The sequence below is a fragment of the Clytia hemisphaerica genome, unplaced genomic scaffold, assembly GCF_902728285.1.
Source record: "Clytia hemisphaerica strain Z4C2 unplaced genomic scaffold, Clytia hemisphaerica genome assembly, whole genome shotgun sequence".
Lineage (NCBI taxonomy): Eukaryota > Metazoa > Cnidaria > Hydrozoa > Leptothecata > Clytiidae > Clytia > Clytia hemisphaerica.
Genome location: NW_027104471.1, coordinates 1,291,234 through 1,307,861, shown reverse-complemented (window position 1 = coordinate 1,307,861; position 16,628 = coordinate 1,291,234). Strand labels below are relative to the sequence as shown.

At 34.1% G+C, this 16,628-nt stretch overlaps 2 protein-coding genes and 1 long non-coding RNA gene across 3 annotated transcripts; 1 reads left to right on the top strand and 2 right to left on the bottom strand.

Moving 5' to 3' along the window:
- Window positions 1-409: 409 nt before the first annotated feature.
- On the bottom strand, window positions 410-5,768 carry LOC136821263 (uncharacterized). Its single transcript, XM_067077489.1, has 15 exons — window positions 5,727-5,768; window positions 5,081-5,125; window positions 4,773-4,931; window positions 4,349-4,390; window positions 4,086-4,124; window positions 3,873-3,917; window positions 3,648-3,689; window positions 3,354-3,422; window positions 3,125-3,166; window positions 2,766-2,834; window positions 2,526-2,600; window positions 2,151-2,259; window positions 1,738-1,782; window positions 1,273-1,438; window positions 410-828 (listed from the first exon to the last, which is right to left on the bottom strand). The coding sequence occupies exons 3-15, from the start codon at window positions 4,895-4,897 to the stop codon at window positions 689-691; spliced, it is 1,008 nt and encodes a 335-aa protein (XP_066933590.1). The 5' UTR covers window positions 4,898-4,931; window positions 5,081-5,125; window positions 5,727-5,768; the 3' UTR covers window positions 410-688.
- Window positions 5,769-13,046: 7,278 nt separating this feature from the next.
- On the top strand, window positions 13,047-14,900 carry LOC136821281 (uncharacterized). The gene is made up of 6 exons (XM_067077513.1): window positions 13,047-13,180; window positions 13,361-13,558; window positions 13,725-13,888; window positions 14,033-14,139; window positions 14,378-14,683; window positions 14,786-14,900. The coding sequence occupies exons 1-6, from the start codon at window positions 13,114-13,116 to the stop codon at window positions 14,898-14,900; spliced, it is 957 nt and encodes a 318-aa protein (XP_066933614.1). The 5' UTR covers window positions 13,047-13,113.
- On the bottom strand, window positions 14,901-15,352 carry LOC136821282 (uncharacterized). The gene is made up of 2 exons (XR_010848715.1): window positions 15,230-15,352; window positions 14,901-15,016 (listed from the first exon to the last, which is right to left on the bottom strand). It is a non-coding gene; the product is annotated as an uncharacterized lncRNA (long non-coding RNA).
- Window positions 15,353-16,628: the final 1,276 nt, after the last annotated feature.

The following is a 16,628-nucleotide window of genomic DNA, read 5'->3' as shown; positions in this document are numbered from 1 at the left end:
AAAATTACGCAAAAATACTCTCCTTTTTATTAGATCTTAATTTTCTAACTCTCGCGGAACAAATTTTCGACTTGAAAGGGTATGAAAGTGAATTTGGGCGTTTTTCGCGACCTAATTCTTCCATGCTTCTAAAGATTTTTGCAAAGTTTTAACATACTTTAATCGTAGAAATTTTAGCGAGACTAATTTTAGCGTATATTAGCGAGTCAGGAAAATCTTGATTTTTTTGAATTTATTTTAGCGAATCACGATTTAAAAAAATTTCGCGTAGATAAAATTTAGCGAATACTCGTATTACATTATTGACTGAATTCGTTTTCTAGCATTTCTTTGCACTGAAACCCTTCCTATTGATGAAAATGTATCAAGGCAATATAACCAGAAATTTCACGTGGATAAATTTTAGCGATCTGTCCATTCGGCGTGTTTTAGCGAGATTCATTTTAGCGGAAACAGGGAAAACTCGCTAAAACGCTAAAATTAGTCTCGCTAAAATTTCTACGATTAAAGTAGTTTGTAGACACCCTAAAACGCGAAAATTACCGTAAATTAGTTCCCTTATGGAAGGCTGCTGTTAGTTGCGAGACGCCCTTGAATTGTTCTTAATTTTTGTAATTTTCTAGGCTCGTGTTAATAAAATAGAGAGTACATTTGCAAGTAAATTACAACAAATTACAGTGAGCATGAATTATTCCTCCCTCTCTTCGTTTCCTCTAGCCTTCTTTCGATTTTCAGGCTTTGTGCGTCGCCGATTGGTGAAGTACTGACGCATGAACGTGCGGATGGTAGGATCAGATGCACTTTCCCCGTATCGTTTCTTGACGTACTCTAAACAAAATACACAAGGAAAGAGTATTTTAAACCAGAAGATTTCCAATCGACTGCACTTTTCTAGGAGATTCTAGGACTCGTAAGAGACCGAAATTACAGCCTTTCAACCTTTTTCTACGGGAAAATCCCCATTAAATGAGTATGGTAGCATTGATAATAATTTGGGTAATATGCAATACATACATAAACAGTATGTACCCCCATAAAATGAATCAACAAAAGTTTATATCTAATATCAGTTTTGGCTTTCTCAAAATCTAAACTCAAACTTGTTAACTTTTTTTAAAACACTCGGTAGGTAATCCCTAATTTAACATTACATAGAGTTTTGAAATAGCAACCCTCTTCTGAACTACATATTATACCTCTAGTACATATTTTTATATAAAAAAAGACATAAAATTTTAAGATTAAAACCGTATTTGTGGTAAATACACTTACTTTCAATAATTTCTCTCTTTTCCTCAGAGATTCCTCCACGATCTGTCTGGCCTTGTCCTTTGACCGTGCAGGTGGCAAACTCGTCCTCCGTTAGAATTTCGTCCATCAGCTCCCTGGTGAGGCTTCCCATGCTGGTTGCTGATTTGGATATAGAATCCAGAGTAGCCTGGAAATAAAAAAAAGATAAATTACTTATTCATTTATTTTCCTAAAACATAGTGTAAGCAAAACGTGTGAGGAAAAAAAGTGTGAGGCAAAACTTTTGCTACTCCACGTGATATCATATTTTTGTTTCGAATTTCCCTAGTCCTTTCAACAAATACTAATCGCCCATGGTGATAAAATCATAATAAGGTAATTTTAGAATGGGGTAAACATTAAGGGTATCTTTCCAACCAATTTTGACAATTTTTCCAGTGGGAGCTGGAGGAAAATCATTATAGAAATCATTTAGAGTGAGCTTACTTTACAATAGTTGTTTTCAGCAATGTAGCTTTCAATGTGATCGTTCTAAAAAGATGGAATAGAAGTAAATTAATATACTGACATAGTGGGTGCAACGGTTCCAAAAGTGTCCCTATTTTTACCTATCCCCATTCTTGAAAAGGGAAACTCCAAACTTTAATCAACCCCTTCTATTTTCGGAAATTATTGACCTATTACACGCTTTTTGTTTTAATAAGAATATCTTTTATAAGAATAATCAGTGTTAAGATTGGCGAAATCGTAAGAATACCCTAAGAATACCCTCCGGGTGAGTTTCACAGAATTTGAAAGAATACAGTCATTTTGTATTTGGTTAACAAAAAAAAACTACAGAACTAAAATGATTTGTTTTATTCTCGAGAAAGTCATTTAGGAGCTTATAACTAAATTACCCGGTTGGTTGCGGCGGATTCTCGTTGTGTCATCATTTTGGACATTTTGTTGACAACACCAATCAATGTGGCCACTTTCCCTTCCAAGTCTGTGACTCTATCAACCAATCTAAAATTTTAAAAAAGTCATTCATTTTAATTATTTTGAAGGCCAAATTGAAGAGGAAAAGAAATTCCAAATAATTACGAAATATTCAATGCAATCCTGAAATTATTATTAAAAAGCAATATTACTTTCAAGGCATTTTCCCAAACCTGTATCAATCGGAACGTAAATAAAATTGTTGATTATGACTTTTTTTAGCTCAATAAGGCATGAGCTGGAGCTGGAGCTCTTTCATTTGATTTTGAACACAGACTTCCCAAATGTCTTACCGCTTATTTTGTTGGTAAAGTTGAGCTTGTGGGTCAAATTGCTGTCCAACAAGATGCTCTTGACTAGATGATTGACTGAATTGAAAGAAAATGGTAATAATTAGTGTCGTGCCTGCAAATTCTCGGCAAAACCTCGCCAAATACAGATTTTATTGACCCAATACGGCCCTTATATTTCGCCTCAAAGACTGTATACTACAAATAAAATTAAGTTAGTAGAAAAACAGGGCTTGCTCTTACCTATTGTTTTCGATTATGCTTGAATCATTTCGTTGATCAGTGCCAAGGAGGCTATTTAGAAAGTCACCACTGAAAAAAAAATTTACAATCATCGTTATGTTACAATATGAAGGGATCTAAATTCTTTTTAACAAGAAATTTTCCAAATATACAAGGTTTACAATTATACCAAAGCTCGGGTTAAATCATTTCTAACCATGTTTTAGTGATATATACTTAGATTAAGGCCAGTCTGCAAAATGATGTTTCTTGCAAGGTTGGAAAAGATCAAGATTGGAAGTTAGGAAGCAAAGTCTATTTCGGTTCCATTGTGACCCATTCTCATAAGACTCAAAACTTGAAACTAGATTAGAACTTACTATACTGGCGATAGAATCGACCCATTTGGAGAGGCGCTGAATCTGAAAGAGAGGACATTTAAACAAAATGTATTAAGTGTTAAAAATATATACAGCTGACTCCCGGGAATGGCTCTCCTCATGGCAATATTCATGGTCTTTCACACACCACATATTGAGGCCTTATCTAAAACTTATCTAAAACAATTAGTGGTCGACAAATCGATTCTTAATTATACAGCTATCATACCTCATTTGGGTTTTCGATGCAGAAGCTGCAGTCCCCGACGTTGGCGTCATGAAATTCCGATTTTGATACCTAGAAACAGTGAAAATATTCCTTGAATATGTGATGCTGATCCCTTTCTTTTGTTACATTTAATGTGTTTTGCTACAAACTACAGTCTACAGTAAAAAGTTCAATATAAACGACAGAAAATAAGTCATTAATTCTAACATTTAATTACATTATAACGTTTCTTATTCTTTACTATAAAACTTAATCATTTATAGCTTGGAGGAGAGCAAAGGCAATAATACATACCCATTTGATGAATTTCCATGATTCGTCTGGGGCAAATCAAATCTAGACGGAAAGGAGTTGAATACTTTATGCGTTGGTGTTTGTATAATTTACGACTAAAATTTTTCTATTACATATACACTAAACAACAATTCTTTTTTAAATATATAATAGCCCAAGATCCCCAATTATGCCATCAATTTTTTAACTTAGAAAATATGTTTTAGGGAGATCATATCAACTTACGTATTGGTTTGGTCGTTCCAAAGTGATAGATTTGATTGACCAGTTCTGAAATGAAGGAGGGTTTCAGTTTAAAGATTGCATAAAAACTGTAGAATACCTGAAGTTTTAAAGCTTTTGTAAAAAGGAAAAATCTCCAAAATAATCAGAGATAATATCACCAGAGCTCTCTAAATTCTTCAAACCCAATATATACAGTAAAGGATGTTAACTTACGTAAGAGTATGATAATTTGGTTGGTTGCTTTGACCAGTTCTGAAATGATGAAATGAAAGGTTTTAGTATTAAAATTGCCTAAAATCATTAGAATACTTGAAAGTCGAACTTTTGTAAAACTTAAAATCCCCAAGATAATCAGAATTAAATAGGCAGAACTCTCCAAATCTCCAAAATCATCCTAACACCCATTGTATAGTGCAATCCAACATACTGCCAAACATACCTCCTGCACCCCCTCAAAATACTTTATGTCAACTTACGTAATTATATGATAGTTTTGAGATTGGTTGGTTTGACCAGTTCTGAAATGATGAAACGAAAGGTTTTAGTATTAAAATCGCTTAAAATCAGTAGAATACCTTACTTAGAAATCTTACTTTTGGTACAGAGAAACAAAATTCTTTAAAACATTAAAACCTTTCTTCTAAAACCTCAATCCTTATCTTTTTTATATTTTACAAAGCTGTCCATACCATATTACACTTCAAATAAACGCCCCTCCTTATGGGAAATGTTTTTTTGTATACGCCCCTTCGAATAAGTAATAATTAATTTAGTTAGTCATTTTTTTAAAAAGCAGTCTGGATTTTTAAAGGGCAAATTTTTCTATGGTAAATGAAATTTTACCACATCGTGTCTAATTTGTGTCCTTAAATCAATTAGAATTCCAAATATTTTTCTTACTGGCAGATATTCTGAATCTCATTATTAATGGCTTCTACGTTGGTTGCAGGCGTAGGATTATGTACGTTCGTTGCAGGCGTAGGATTACGTACATTGGTTGAAGGCGGTTGTACATACGGTTGCATCAATGCAGCAGCCGAGAAATTGAAATTTGTTTGACTGAAAAAGCGAAAACAATCATGAACATTTTCCCCTTTAATTAAAACCTAGAAAAACTCAACTGGCCCAGACTGGCCATGAAATAATTAACAACAAATTTTAATTTCAGTTAACTTTGTTTAAGATATTCATATATAATCATTACTCACAAGTTTGGGAGTTGTTCGTTCCATTGAGTTCTTTTATCTTGCAATCTATAAATGAAAAGATAAATATAGTGATATGTTTTAAATTGCGCAAGTTAGTACCAGGATCAAATTTCAGATTGATAGAAGTATTTCAAAGAACATTCTTCACTGATTTTTCAATGAACAATACATTAGCTAATTTTCGTTTCATTGCTCCTTCTTGGGGAATTGGCAGTTCTGGTGAATTTAAGCAGGATCAGGTTCTCCACTATTCATAAAAAAAATAGCAATACTTTAATTTTTGCTCACTTCAGTTAAATAAACTAAAACAACTCACTCCTTAGATAAGTTGTCCTCAATGGATCTGAGTAGCTCTTGCTGATTCTGTCTTGACAATAGCTAAAACGATTTCACAAAAAAACTATTGAAACCTCCTTCAGAGCCTATCTAGGGATCAAAATCGATTATATCGATCGAACATTAAGTAACGAACTGTGGTTCTAGTATTACTAAGAAACTTTCTCAATTATGCGATGTCTAAAATAATATGGAAAAAGATTCATTCTAATATTTCACTTTGTAGATATTCTTGAAAAGAAAGCAAATTAATCTCCTATAACCTTGTCACACATTAGCTCAAAGACTATAAAATCAAATTTGTTTCTACCTCTTTAGGGTCAGCCTGTTTCTTTGGTAATGACGCTGGGCTACCAGTAGCAATGGAGTCTAAATCAGTCTCAAATTCTAAAAATAAATAAATATCTCTGTAACACCATTGAATTTACCTTAAAAGCAGTCTCAAGAACCAAATCCTGAGAAAATAAAACAAAGCCAGGAAGTGATATCTTCAGATTTTGCATCACCTTTCCACAAGTTAGAAATAAGTTTGATTGTTGGATTATTGCTCTCTGAAGTGTCTTTGTGAAAACAAAATACACACTTGTCCAAAGATTTACAATAAATCACAAACCTTTATCAATTTTCCTCTTAGCTACTTTTCGGCTAGCCTTTGTGGTAACATCTCTAGGTTTGGGTGGTGCTATTCTGTTGTAGTGATCATTAGCTTCACGTTTAGTATCTAAAGTTAGAAAGATAAATTGATTTGAAAAGTCACTTGCTCCTTGAAGGGGAAATCATTACTAAACTGATGATGGAATATGAAAGAGCTCATTAAAGACGATTCCAAAAACATATGGTTTATAGGAGTTTACTCTTTTACCAAATAACGACTGTCTGAAAATTCTTTGTAGTTGCTATGGTTACAAAAAATTCTTATTACATAAAGTAAAAGAGAGAAATTACCTAAAGATATGGCAATTTAAAATTTCTAAAAATGGGTCCCCACACGGTTGTTATGTTGAAATTCTATTGTTTTTTACAAAAGTCTTAATTATCTCGACTTTTGGAAATATTCAAATCAGCCACCCTTGGAAATCAGTTTTCACAAAAGTGTAACTTAAAGATTTTTTTACTGTAACTAGTAAAAAAGATATTTAGCCGGGGAAGGTTGACTAGCAAATATAAAAACGGAAATAAATAAAACCTACTAAAAACAAGAAAGACTTTTCCATGACTTCCAGTCTTGCATGATACAATATCTCCAACACCAGGCACACCAGTCGCTGTTGCACCCCATGAAACATTGCTATCATTTATGCTGTTGCATGTTAGGCCGCTGTCATCCCAGTCTATGATAACCCAACTCATTCTGTCCTATAACATTAAAAAAGAAAATTTGATAGAATGTATTTAAAATAGGTCACTTTTTTAATTAAAGCAGGCTAGCTAGTATATACACCAGAGTACACAGTTTTTTGTGCAATGCAATTGGTTCTCTTCGCATGACTGTAGGGGCCTGCACCACTGAGTGCAGAGAGAAATGAATCTTAAATACAGGTATTATGGGTGTAGCGCTCTCTTCTATCCATGTACATGTGATAGGAGCTATAGAAATTTATTGAAAAAAGCAAAAATTCATAAAGAAAAATTAAATACTTCACCGTGTTGTGTCTATTTTCTAGACTGAAAAAACATATTTCATACACTTGCAAAGTGCTTTGAGAGGACTTTCCATTATGTATTATTACTATTTAAAAGCACGTCCTGTGTTCACTAGATGTACATTGAACCAAAATGATGCATGGAACATTTACAGTTCCCCTTTTGAAATGAATTTTTCACAACGAATTTTTATTCAAGGGTAGGAAACCCAGGAAATATGAACAAATATAACCCCTAGCCTCAGTGAAAAAAGATCCTTTAATTAGGTTTTTATGCCTCCATCTTTGTACAGTTACCCAATTATGGCACACAGTTAAGTACAATATATTGTATATGATGAGATTTCTTTCAAACTAAATAAATATAATGAAACAAATAAATATCTAGCTTGAATATTAATGAATATAGTCATCTGGGGGCGATTTGCACTAAATCTGTACGGTCCCGTCCGAAATCATTTTTTGCATATATATCTCATTAAGGTTAAGCGTTAATGATTTTTTTCTTTTTTCATCAGATACAGCTTGGTAATGGTACACTTTCTGCAAAATTTCATGTTTTAACTGTCTATCATTAGTCTGCAAACATAAATTTTGTGTCAATTTTTCCTCGTTTTGGCAATTTTTAGCAAAAAAGTGCTTCAGTTTAGCAAAACTTGAAATAAAACAGATTTTTATGAAAATGATTTCGGACGGGACAGGACAAATTTAGTGCAAATCACCCTGAAAAAAGATGAAAAAGGTGATACAGATTTTTAAGATCTATTCTAATTTGAGGAAGGCCTTTATACGAACAATTTCAGGCTGTTCTACAGCTTCCTTACTTCCTCAATACATTTTTCTGATGTATTCTAGCCTTTTGTTTTGCAAATTTTGTCCGTCCGAAATCATTTTCGATATCTACATGCCAATCAAAAGAATGCAATAAAAAAAGGATTTCACCTAATATAATATGTGATACTCTCTCCAGTGCAAGTTAGTTTTGATTTTTTTTTACCACAAATTTACCATTTTCATACGCTCTAACAGCTCCATGAGCCCCTATATCTTTATTATTAGGCCTTAAAAGGTGGTGTCAAGGTACATTTCCATGAAATATAGACTATAGACTGTCATAGAAAAGTAGAGTTATGTTTAAATAATGAACTTTATTTTTCATGATTTCGGACGGGACACGATACAGATTTAGCGCAAATCGCCCTGGGGTAATAACAAGGCAGTTGAAATGAAGGGGATATTGACCTGTACTGTAATAACTTTGATTAATTATATTTTGACTGAATTCAGATATCAAAATACTATGGTGTTTGAAATCAAAATAGACAAAAATGGAGTGAAAATGGATAGAAATCTCAAGAAAAAGTCTTTGTAAGGGTCCCAAAAACATATTTTTTTTATTTCTCATTTTAGGAAAATTCTTTCTAAGCTAAGGGTCCAAAAAATGTGTCCATACACATACCTGCCACTTCGCAAACACCTACTAGTAACCCCCCTCCCCCGTATAAAATTGGATTTCTAGGATTAAAATACTTTCAGAGTAATGCCCAAATAAGTCAAAATCGTCTCGTTATTACCCCCAGGATATGACTACAGTATAATAAATGAAATATGAAAATGAATTGCAAAAAAATGAAGTAATAAAAATTTCCTTGACTTTATTTCAATGTCCTAGGCTAGCATGAACACCAAGCTCAGAAATCAAATCACTTTCCTCCACTCCACAAATTTTCACACAAAGACAAGTTCCATGAAGGTCGAAAGTTTTTTACAAGATCAATAGAGGACCATTAACAAACACATTTAAATAGACACCACTCTTCATAAGTCCAGTAGTCTAGCAGCGCAGGCTGGGTAGATGATTTAATTTGCTTGTTGTCGATCATTCCAGTCAATCATAATAAATACCATCTAATGCTAGCTTAATATGGATGGTCGTTTGGCTTTTTGGAGTCCATACATATCATATTGTGACTGGTGAAACATGGTGAACCTGGGTGAACTTGAAAATTTGACTACTACTGTCGTGGTAGTGGTAGTCGTCAGTCGAGTGAGAAATTGAAACTGAAAGTGAACCGATTTATCCCGATTCGGAATCAGTAAACAAACAACCCCTCTATCCTATATTCGCACTATTTCGCACTGTCTATTTTACCGAAACAAGATTCTTTATTCATTATTAATTTAAACGAAAAAATGTCATAATTACCTTTGTTTTTCTTAAATCCTGGACTTCTTTTCTTTGATGCAAAAAATGAAATGATTCCAAAAAGCGCGCCTTTTTGGTCCGATATTGCATTCGATATTTTACCCGGGTAAACCGGGTAAAACTCGAGTTATTCGAACCCAGTACAGTACCTAGTACCCACTCTTCTCCTTTAAAGTTGAATTGTCAACCACGGCGACCTGAAACTGAGGTTGTAATTTTTCCGAGTAAACCAAGTTAAACGGGTAAAGCGCGCGAAGCGAAAGGGGCGTCAAATAAAATTCATTCAACATTCTACAGCACCACAAAAGATGGATGTAATGCAAATTGGGAAAGAATTTTATTGTTCCGTATGCTTGAAGAAGTTTTCTAAAAGATATAATGCACAGCGTCACTACCAACATGTTCACGCGGCTCACGCTGTTTCGTTGCAAGGATCATCGAAATCCACCGATGAAAATAACCCTTCTCTTGGCATGGAAAATGATAACTCTGACTCGGAACTTTTTGATGGTATTGACTCATTTCACTCATCTCCGGAAGCACCAGACTTGGCAGCTGAAAACAATATAGATCAACTTTTATTGGATACTTTGGAAAATCTTCAAACTTTAGAGGAGGCAGAAGAAGATTCCTCTAGTAGCGATAACAGTGATAATGAGGAAGATGAACTTTCAATTGAGGATGAATGGGTCTTCCCTGGATCGAAGTTATCAATAAAAGAACATGCATCATCTGTATTAGGTATTGAATTGGGTGATCCGAACCCAGAGGGGTGCGTCGGCAAAATAGGGTACCGGGATGTTCTGCGCTGGTCAGGGTCGCTTTTTTGGAGCAAATTTGAGCTTTTAAATCCATAGTTAAAACTCTACTTTCCCCTTTGTGTAAAAATCTTTTTCCATGATTGTAGATACGAGAATATTATTCAATGATCTAATTTTCTCTTTGATTTGAAGGATTTACTGTACGCCATCGTCTATCAGATGAAGCCTTGAAAGACTTGTTAACACTGCTTGAGTTACATATGCCGAAAGAAAACAGAGCTCTAAGGACTCAAAAGGTATTTAAGGAAATCTGAAATTTTGATATAAGAAAACGAATTCACTTTTAACTTGTATTGTCAAAAGATCCTTTCATAGAACATTTTTGTATTTTTCAAGGTAAATTAAAACGGATTTATTATATTTTTTTCTGCAAACAACTAAATTTTACATCTCACTTGATGGGGTCGATAGTAAGTCAGTTTTTCATTGTCATTGACCTTTACATAAGAAGTACAATTACTTGTTTCCCTGTTCTTTAGCAAATGGAAAACAAACGCATGAAGTCTATTGACGAAGAAAGTTATAAGTTCATAGAGTATTGCGAAAAATGTCATGCTATTTGGCCAATTGATCAAAATATTACGTCCTGCAGCACTACAAACTGTGAAGGGTAAATCTTTAAAGCATTGCTGTTTGTTTGAAAAGTAGTCATTGAAATTAAAATTTCGAAAAACAGAACAATTTGTGTAATGCCATTATAAGCGACTTTACTTTTCTGAATGAGATCAAATGTCTGTTAAAATTAAGTGTAACATACTAAAAAAAAAAGATTTTGACCGGAACTCATTTTGGTGAAGTGAGCGAATTTTATCTAAATTCGGCAAATTCGCTAAGAATAATTCCCGCCAAAATTTTGTTGTTTCTGCTGCAACATGCATGCTTATAATTTTTGATGTTTCTTTAATAGACAAAGGTTCTCTGGTGATCAAACGAAGAAAAAGAAAAAGTCTTATTTTACAACATGTTCAATTGAAGATCAGTTAAAGAAGATAGTGAAAAGTAATATTAAGTTTTGCATTTTTTCGAAAAATTTCTAAATTCTCAAGCGCTTAAGAGAGAGGGTGCCCTAAAACTAGCTTTTTTCTTTGAAATATCGTGCTCTTTCTAAAGGTATAACTACAAGAGTTCATATAGCCTGTCAAATTTAGAATCCAAAGACGCTCCGGGGAAACTTGTGTACTTTTTTAAATATTCAAAACCTATTTCTTAAGGAGAGGGTATATGGGAACAGCTATGCAAGACTTTTCGGAAAAGATCAGCTACGGAAGACTCAACAAGGATAAGCGACATTATCGATGGCAAAAAGTATAGGGAGTTATGTAAAGAAGGAGGCTTTCTTTATAACAATACCAACATAACACTAACCTTCAACACTGACGGGGCACTTATGTTCAAAAGCTCAAGAGTAGATATCTGGCCTATGTATGCCGTCATAAATGAAATAGATCCAAAAGAAAGGTTTAAAACAGAGAACATCATAGTTTGGGGAGTTTGGCAAGGACGAGGAAAGCCACCTACGATGACGTTTCTCGAACCCTTTGTAAATGAGATGAAACATCTTTACAGCAATGGTAACATTTTTGAAATTTTTTTTTGATAAAAAACAAATGCTTTGACTCGTTTAATAAAAAACAATCAGGTTTATTTACTTATTTACATCAAACCCCCATTCTCATAGACCTGGTAGGATTTTTTCAGCCAGTGGACATGGATATAATGGACTGAAACTCGATGGAGATTGATATTTTTTATGGCTTGGATTTCAATGCTTTTGTTTTCAAGTCGGAAAGTTCGGTGGGAGGGAAATGGCATAACATTGTGCAATGAGGATTGATTTCTTTGATGAATATCAATAGGGATAAAAATTGCAGGACAATTTCCCACCGGGACGATATTTTGGACAACTTTTCCAGTGGGTCTGTGAGAAAGGGTTGTTACATAATATCTAATTATTTTTTAATTCAAAGGACTCTCATTAAGAGTGAATCATGAAGAAATTCAAATCAAAGTTGCTGCTGTCACAGGTTCACTTGATTTACCTGCAAAGGCTGAATTTCTAAACATGATAGGTCATAATGGCGCTCATGGCTGTAAAGACTGTTTAATTGAAGGTACTTTATACTGCCTCATATCTTAAAACATCAAATTTTGATAATTTACACCAACTGGACAGCTGGACGGTTTCGATGGGACTAAACTTTGATTTAAAAATGTTTATTTCAACATTTAAGGAACTCACGTGGTCAACAAGAAAGGATATTCTCACTACTATTCATTTGATGAAAGTGAAACAACAGAGGATCGAACAGACAAGGACTCTATTTCAAATGCAAGAGATGCTATCCGGACAAAAAAGCCAGTAAAAATTATCATTTTCCTCTAATTTGCAATGTTATTTCTTTTGAATTTCCACGAACTTTGGGTAGATCTATAATTAACTTATTTGCTTGATAAAGTAATTACTATCCCTTTTGATTACCGTTAATGGGTTTCGGGAAAAATACGATATTGTCACGCCTCTCTCAGTGAGAATTTGACATTCTATTTTTTACGCCCCCTTACGCCCCAAAAAGCCAACGGGATTCTCAAAATTCTAGTGTTATTTTTCCTTGGGAATGGAAACTCACTGGGGAAAGTTATTAGCCAACATACAATACATTTTGTTTGGGTTCTATATACATTCTTTTCATGATATACATTTTTTCCAAAAGGTAAATGGCATAAAAGGCGCAACGTTCTTCATGGCACTTCCAATTTTTAGCGTGAGAGAGGGGATCGTGGTCGACTATATGCATGGAATACTGTTAGGCATTGGGAGAACACTGTTGAATTTATGGTTCGAAGTTGGTGATCATAAAAACTATTACAGGACAAATCAATCGTATCCTTCATACTACATTGGTCATGATGTGAGTTAGCTTTAATAAGCAATAGCTGATCTACTGATTAATTAAAATTTTCAAAGTACATACAAAAACTATTTAAAATGATTTTCAGATCGACGATGTTGATGAAAGATTGTTGAAAATGTATCCTCCAGACTTCATTAGTAGAAGACCCAGAAAGATAAGCGGAAATATTGGACACCTGAAAGGTTCGTTACAGTATTTAGAGCAAATATGTGCATAAAGTTGATTGAATTAGAATTTGATTGAGCTACATAGTCGAGGCGTCTTCTGAAGTACAAAGTTATTTCATCTGATGTTAGTTCAAGGTGTTATGATATACTTTTTTTCCTGTTCATTTTGATGAAATGATGATTTATTTTTTGCAGCAAATGAACTCAGATCATGGATCCTCTACTACGCGCTACCATGTCTTAAGGACATTTTGCCAGAAACACATTGGAATCATCTTTCTTTGCTAGTAGAAGGGCTTCATATCATCTTGAGTGACTCGATAACAACGGATGATATCACTGAAGCGAGAAAGTACTTTCGTACGTTTTATAAAGACTTCTCAAAACTTTATGGTAGGTACTATCACTTTTAAACAGATGGCAAGTTTTTTGTATGACTTATTCTAAAGATATCAGAAAATCTTTAAAAGTAATACCAAGCAGTTTTAGCAGTGTATAATACGAGCTCGCTAATTTAATAAATCTAAATTAAACAACGTCTTTCAATTCATTTATTTAGAGCACAACCTTGGAAAATGTGGTTTGAATGTCCATAATCTGTACCATCTTTGCGATTACGTGGAATGGTGGGGTCCAGCTTGGTGTTGGTCCTGTTTTGGCTTTGAAAGTCTGAACGGCGAAGTATTGAAAAGAGTCCATGGCACTAAAAACACAACAAAACAGGTATTTTTTGATGAAATAATTGTTGGGACTGGTTTTTTGTTTTCTAAGATGAACGTGACAGACTTTTTGGACAAAGGTTTAGCCAAGTTTCTTAAAAGAAAAATAAACATTCTTACGTACATGATACGTTATCTTTTCACTTAGATATTGTTGCGGTTTGCTGCCATTAAAGAAGTACGCGAAAAACTGCTTTCATCGAAAACACGCGATGTTGTGAAGAGTTTCCTGGGATCATTGACACACGGAGACATGTAAGGTGATTGATTACATTAGTATATTATAACCATTGATCTATTTGTGATTGAAAATCTGAATAGCACAAGCCAAAAAGGAAAATAAATTTGTTTAATAAAAAGTCTCTGATCCATTTAGAAAATTAAAAATAGGTAGTGGGATAAAATAAATGTTGAAGAAAAAAATAGAACTTCTCATGGAATACAACGCATCATTAATTCACTAACAGCAGCTTAACTTACCTTCGTGTTTAAGGAAACGAGGTTGGGTGCTTGTTTCAAGAGAAATATCCGTTAGCGGATTTTTGGATGATGGTGTTTACTCGTGCTACAGAAGAGGTCATTTGGTCATCAAAGGAACCAGATACAAACGCTCTACAAAGGCTATTAACAGTGTTGTGCTGGTCATTGTTGATTCGAAATCGCATGTTTTCCGAGTCGAAAGCTTCACTGTTGACGAAGATCAAGTCTATTTCAATGGAAAGCTGTTACATATAAGGAATGAATCTATAGCTCCACGTGTTGTGCAAACATCAAGGCTTGCTGTGGTCGACGGGGAGAGGTAACTCGACTTGGTTTTTATCATATATATTTCCCTTGATTTCAAGTCTACGCTACGTATTCATCTGGTTACATTTTAATTTAATCGTGTTTTTCTTTTTAGTGACGAAACCTACAAAGTTAACGCTGATTTAATCAAGGAGAAGCTATTAATGCTTGATGGAAATGAAGATTTTAAATGCATTTCACGTTTGCCCAACCATTTCGAGTCTGATTAATTAAATAAATTGTATTTTGTTTATTTCATTTGCTGATTAGAATTTGATATAATGAGATTATATAAATAATACTTTGTGTACATCGTTTACAGTGGTATAATTTCCGTCGTTCAAACCTGAAAAAGTGAAAAATATCTTCTTGTAATTTTGACTAGGTCGTAAGTTTCAGATAGGGTCGCTTTAACGTGAAAATAGAAACTATAAGGTCATTGTTTCTTGGATTACTGTAACACGTTACATTTATAAGCAAGAAGTTTTGTTAAACCATGAGAGGAGAAAGATGATCTCTACACATTTTTTAAGTGGAGCTAAGAAGAAGTTTAAATTACCTTATTACTTGGGGAGTCAAAGTAAAAGCTTCTCCGGGTATGACGAGTTTACCTGATGCACCCTAAAAAATAAGGAATGCGAGTTAGTCGATTCATCGCTATTAAAAAAGAGAACCCGAGTTTTCCAGGTCAGAAGTGGGTTTTTCGAGCTTACTTGATTTACCGATAAAAGAAATAGAACACGAGTTTTCAAACTAACCGGGCTTACCTGTTATACTCGGGTATAATCGGAAACCCGGTTTAGCGATTTGACTCGCAAACCCGAAATACTCGGGTAAAACGCGGGTCCTAAAGATTACGTAATTGTATGCGATGATGGGTAACTCGGGTATACCTGGGTCGTACTTGTATTACCCGGATTTTTACCCGGGATGAATTACCAGGGTGCTGTTTGGGAGGTGATGCATGTTACTTCTCACTTATGAAAGTAGCCAAAATTGACAGTAAAAGTATAGCATAAGCATATCCCAGGCTCAAAAAAATTATTTTGCTAAGCATAATGAGGCTCACAAAAATTTAACCTATGCCAGACCCTCCAACTCAATACCGTCAATCCAGCTTTCTTTCACACAAGGCATACAACATTCACACCCTGTAAAATCAACATTTTTCTGGTCTAAGTAACTCTTATCTCCTTTCTATTGTTTGTTTTATTTAGAAACATGAGTATGAGTCATTTTATTTAAGATTTGAAGTCACAAACCCAAAAAAACTTAGTGAAAAGGGGGTGTGAATGTTTCATGCCGTGAGCGAAAGATGGCTGGATTGACAGTACAATAGATAATTCTTTCCAATCGATGACCAATCGATGTATTGGATCTCAATTGATGATATCCAATTGAGTCTCTCCTCAAGATCTTGATTATCAATTGATCATCAATTGGTAATCTTACCCAGACGTAACCAATAAAAGGTAATCGAATTCAATTTTTAATCGAAAATAATTGAAGCTAATTGCTTCGATTAGTCTTAGATTATTGAGACTAATCGAATACTAATCAAACTAATCAATTTTTCCGATCTTTTTCTCAATTAGTTCGATAGTTTAAATGAATTCGATTAGTCTTCGATTAGTTTCGATTGAGGTTTGAATAGTTTTGATAACTTCGATCAAATTAATCAAAGGTAATCAAAGAAGATCAATGGTAATTAAAGTTTATAAATCTATCGAACTTTTTCAGATCTCAATTAGCTTCGATTAGTCCTCGATGAGTTCGATTAATTGAAAAATAATTGCTTTGATTAGCTTCAATTTTAAATTTGATGACTTCGGTAATTGAATTATTCGATTACATGGTGGCCAGCACTTTTTTTCAACAAATTCAAGGGTTTCAAGGGTCATTTTTGACAAATTTTCAAGGGTTTCAAGGGATTTCCACCCCAGATTTTCAAGGGTTTC